General features: G+C 32.5%; 1 protein-coding gene across 1 annotated transcript; it reads left to right on the forward strand.

Moving 5' to 3' along the window:
- On the forward strand, positions 2833–4003 carry LOC107608261 (zinc finger BED domain-containing protein RICESLEEPER 2-like). Its single transcript, XM_021107581.1, has 3 exons — positions 2833–3531; positions 3614–3677; positions 3772–4003. The coding sequence occupies exons 1-3, from the start codon at positions 3234–3236 to the stop codon at positions 3788–3790; spliced, it is 381 nt and encodes a 126-aa protein (XP_020963240.1). The 5' UTR covers positions 2833–3233; the 3' UTR covers positions 3791–4003.

A 4518-nucleotide genomic window follows, 5' to 3' on the forward strand; every position in this document is an offset into this window, starting at 1 on the left:
AATTTTTGGGGAATGTTATATGTTAAACTGTTAATTTTTTTATTTTCTGTTCAATTTTTGAAATTATACATTCTTATTTGTTGTTGAATAAAGCAATCTTAATCACTCTGAAACAATTGTGCTGTTCAATTTTTTAAATATTAATAGAATCTTGCTCTTATGTAAAAGCTAGATTTGATTTTGAACTGAGGATCTTCTATAAGCTAATTTTGATTTTTAACTTCAAAAATATTATGCTAATTGCTATGCAGTTACTACTATAATTCATGGTAGCAGATATTTATAACAGAGACCAAACCCTTAGAGTTTGATAATTGATGTTCACTAAAAACTAGAAGCCCCCTTAGAATTTGAAGTTGAAACCAAACATAAAACATTACGCTGAAGGCAAGGTGACATTAAGGATGACATTAAAGATGTAGCAAGTGATGATGGAGTGCAATTATCATGATATTTGTATTCCTATTTGTATATGTATTTATTCTTTTTTTTTTATCTATCATGCAATTTCACTAATATGTGATTTTATCTTGTTAATTGAGTTGATTTGATTAATTTAAACCGATATCTGTAAAGTAGTATCCATCAGAAGGAGTTAGGTGCTGTCAAATTGTGACATTAAGTATTAATTTTCCTCTCTAGCAAGTTGATTTCACTAATATGTGATTTTATTTTGTTAATTGATTTTATTTTGTATTGAATCATAAGATATAGGATGACATTAAGGATGTAGCAAGTGATGATGGAGTGCAATTATCATGATATTTGTATTCCTATTTGTATATGTGTTTATTCTTTTTTTATCTATCATGCAATTTCACTAATATGTGATTTTATCTTATTAATTGAGTTGATTTGATTAATTTAAACCGGTGTCTGTAAAGTAGTATCCATTAGAAGGAGTTAGGTGCTGTCAAATTGTGACATTAAGTATTAATTTCCCTCTCCAGCAAGTTGATTTCACTAATATGTGATTTTATATTGTTAATTGAGTTTATTTTGTATTGAATCATAAGATATAGGATGACATTAAGCATGTAGCAAGTGATGATGGAGTGCAATTATCATGATATTTGTATTCCTATTTGTATATGTATTTATTTCTTTTTTTTATCTATCATGCAATTTCACTAATATGTGATTTTATCTTGTTAATTGAGTTGATTTATTAATTTAAACCGGTGTCTGTAAAGTAGTATCCATCAGAAGGAGTTAGGTGCTGTCAAATTGTGACATTAAGTATTAATTTCCCTCTCCAGTAAGTTGATTTCACTAATGTGTGATTTTATCTTGTTAATAAATATTCTGCAGTAAGGTCTTTCAATTGTACTAATTGGTTAGTAACAAATACATAACTTCTCTTATTTTATGTATTTTGCAGATTCAAAAAAATGGGGAAAAACTAACCCTAAAAGTGATTCGGTTGTTGGAAGTACTTCTTCTCCAAGTGCAGCCACTCCCGCTGCTGAGAATGATGGTCTTTCTGGTGGAACATCGCAAAGTCCAGCTCCCCCAACGTTGCCTGCCTCAAATCCTTCATCAGAAACACAAACCGAAGCTGCTAGAACTACTGGCGAGCCTCCAAAAGAGGTAACACGTAAACCCAGTAGAGCACCTAGTAGTGTTTGGGCGCATTTTACTAAAAGTTATCCTAATGAAGCTTGCTGCAACTATTGTAAAAAAAAATATGCATGCAATAGTTCTAGTCATAGTACAACAAACTTGCATAAATATTTAAGAATTTGCACTAAAAACCCTCATAAGCAAGCTGAAAAGGGGCAGAAAACTATTGCACTTGGGAGCTAATTTGAGGTTGACCCTAATGCAGTCACTATGAAGCTTGTTGATTTTAATCAAGAGGAAACTCGTCTTGCTCTTGCAAATATGATAATTGTTGATGAACTTCCTTTTAAATTTGTTGAGGCTCAAGGCTTTAGACAATTTATGAGTAAAGCACAACCTAGGTTTAAGGTTCCCTCCCGTTGGACAATTGCTAGAGATTGTATGGCTTTGTTTAGATATGAGAAAGAGAAGTTGAGAACATTGTTATCTGAAAATCGCTAAATGGTTTTTCTTACTACCGATACTTGGACCTCAATTCAGAATTTGAATTATATGTGTGTGACTGCGCATTATATTGATGAGTCTTGGACATTGCATAAAAAAATTTTGAATTTTGGTTTGATTACTGATCATAAAGGTGAAACTATAGGGAGAGCCTTATAACAGTGCTTGCAAGAGTGGGGTATTAGAAGGATATGTTGTGTAACTGTTGACAATGCTAGTGCTAATGGTGTTGCAATTTCGTATTTAGTTAGAGGCATGGGTGATTGGAATGGGTCAACATTGTTAAATGGGGAGTTCATGCATATGAGGTGTTGTGCTCACATATTAAATCTAATTGTCGGTGATGGTATGAAAGAGATTGATAGCTCAATAACTAAAATCAGAATTGCATGCAAGTTTGTTAGGTTATCTCCTGCTAGGATGCAAGCTTTTAAGAGGTGTGTTCGAGAGGCTAATATAACTTCTAAAGCTAGTGTAATGTTAGATGTGCCTACTAGGTAGAACTCTACCTATTTGATGCTAGAGGCTATTGAGAAGTTTGAATCGGCTTTTAGTCGGCTTAGTTATCAAGACTCATTTTATTTGTTGGCGCTTGAGTCTGAAGGAGGACCTCCTGATGCTAATGATTGGACAAGGGTCGTGTGTTTGTGAAGTTCTTGAAGATATTTTATGATGCAACTCTTACTTTTTCTAGTTCTTTGAATGTTACATGTAATAATTTTTTCAATAAGTTGTGTGACATTTAAAAAACTTTGAATAAGTGGAGAAAGAGTAATGATATTGGTTTGCAAAAGATGGCGACACAAATGAAAGTGAAACTAGACAAATATTGGGAGGGGGATGGGATAAATTACTTTCTCTTTGTGGCTGTTTTTCTTGATCCTCGTTACAAGTATGAGTATGTTGAATTTTGTCTTAATCGGGTGTATGGGTTGAATCAAGCTAAAGATATGTTGAAAAAATTGAAGGATATCATTCATAAGTTGTTTGAGTATTACTCCATGATGTATCCCCTTCCGGATGGTAGTTCTTCTAGTAGTTTTAATTCTAGCATTGCCTCTCATGATCATGGGGTTGGTGGTGAAAATGCAATTGAGGAGGATGGCTTCGAAGATGAGGGTTAAAAAAAGCAAGGTGAGGTCAAAAGGAATGAATTGAAAAGATACATGGAAGATGATGTGGAGGATAACATTCCCGGTTTTGACATTTTGCGTTGGTGGAAATTGAAATCAATGAAGTATTATGCTCTTGCTCACATGGCTAGGGATTTGTTGGCTATTCCTGTCTTTACCGTGTCTTCTAAGTCGGCATTTAGTACTAGTGGTCATGTGCTTGACCAATTTAGAAGCTCATTAAGTCCTTCTACTGTTGAGTCTCTAATTTGCGCACAAAATTGGTTGAAGACTCAAGAGAAGATGTATGACTTAAAGCAAGAACTTGAAGACCAAGAAAAACTTGAATTAGGTAACTATTTTTAAATTATATTTCTTTAAATTATTATGTAATTATTGAGTCTCTAATAATAATTTAATTACTGTTAATGTAGAGCTCTCAGCTTTAACAATATCTAATCAAGCCATTGGAGTTGATGTTGTTTACAACAATTTGAGGTTAACATTTTTATTTATTGTTATTTGTTGAATTTCTTTTAATTAATCAATTTTATATGTTGACATTAGCTAATTATATGCTGATTTTTTGAAGGTCACAACTCCTCTCTTGAATATGCTTGGTTGATAGAGTGAAGGACTATGGAGTGAAGACTTTGAAAAACAAATATTTCTATTGCACTTTTGTATTGAGCTTCTAATGTTTAGATTTTATTGTGTTTTGGTTTTAGCTTTTTTCAAAGATTATTCACTAGACTTTTGTATTTAACTTCTAATATTTCTATTGCACTTTTATATTTTCATTAGACAAGATTATTCACTATTAATATGTTTGGATTTTGATGAGTTTAGTTTTTAATGTATTTGGTGTTTAATATGTTTGCATTATTTTTGTTGATGTTACATGTTTATTGTATTTGTTGAATTTTTAACATAAAAATTTGCCAATTTTTTTCTTTTTTAAATTTCAAAGTCATCGGGTACCCGCTACCCGAACCGAACCAACCCACTCTTAATCGGTTTGGTTTGGTTTGGGTACAAGTATAAAAAAATGCAAATTCGAACCAAACCGAACCAATTACTTTTTTATCGGTTTGGTTCTAATTTTACCTTGAACCCGAACCAAACCGACTCGTGCTCACCCCTACATCTCAGAAGGATAAAGGCAAAACCATGATCTTCATTCATCGTCATTTTGACGAAGGATTGAAAAATGAATATCTTACACTAAAAGATCCTGCAAGCCTGATATGAGTGGACACACTTGTGTCTACAGGATTTTAAATCCATAAACGAATATAATCCAGCAATGTTTCGAATTACCTTACAAATGAAATTATGT

This window comes from Arachis ipaensis, chromosome B07 (genome assembly GCF_000816755.2).
Source record: "Arachis ipaensis cultivar K30076 chromosome B07, Araip1.1, whole genome shotgun sequence".
Taxonomy (NCBI): Eukaryota; Viridiplantae; Streptophyta; class Magnoliopsida; order Fabales; family Fabaceae; genus Arachis; species Arachis ipaensis.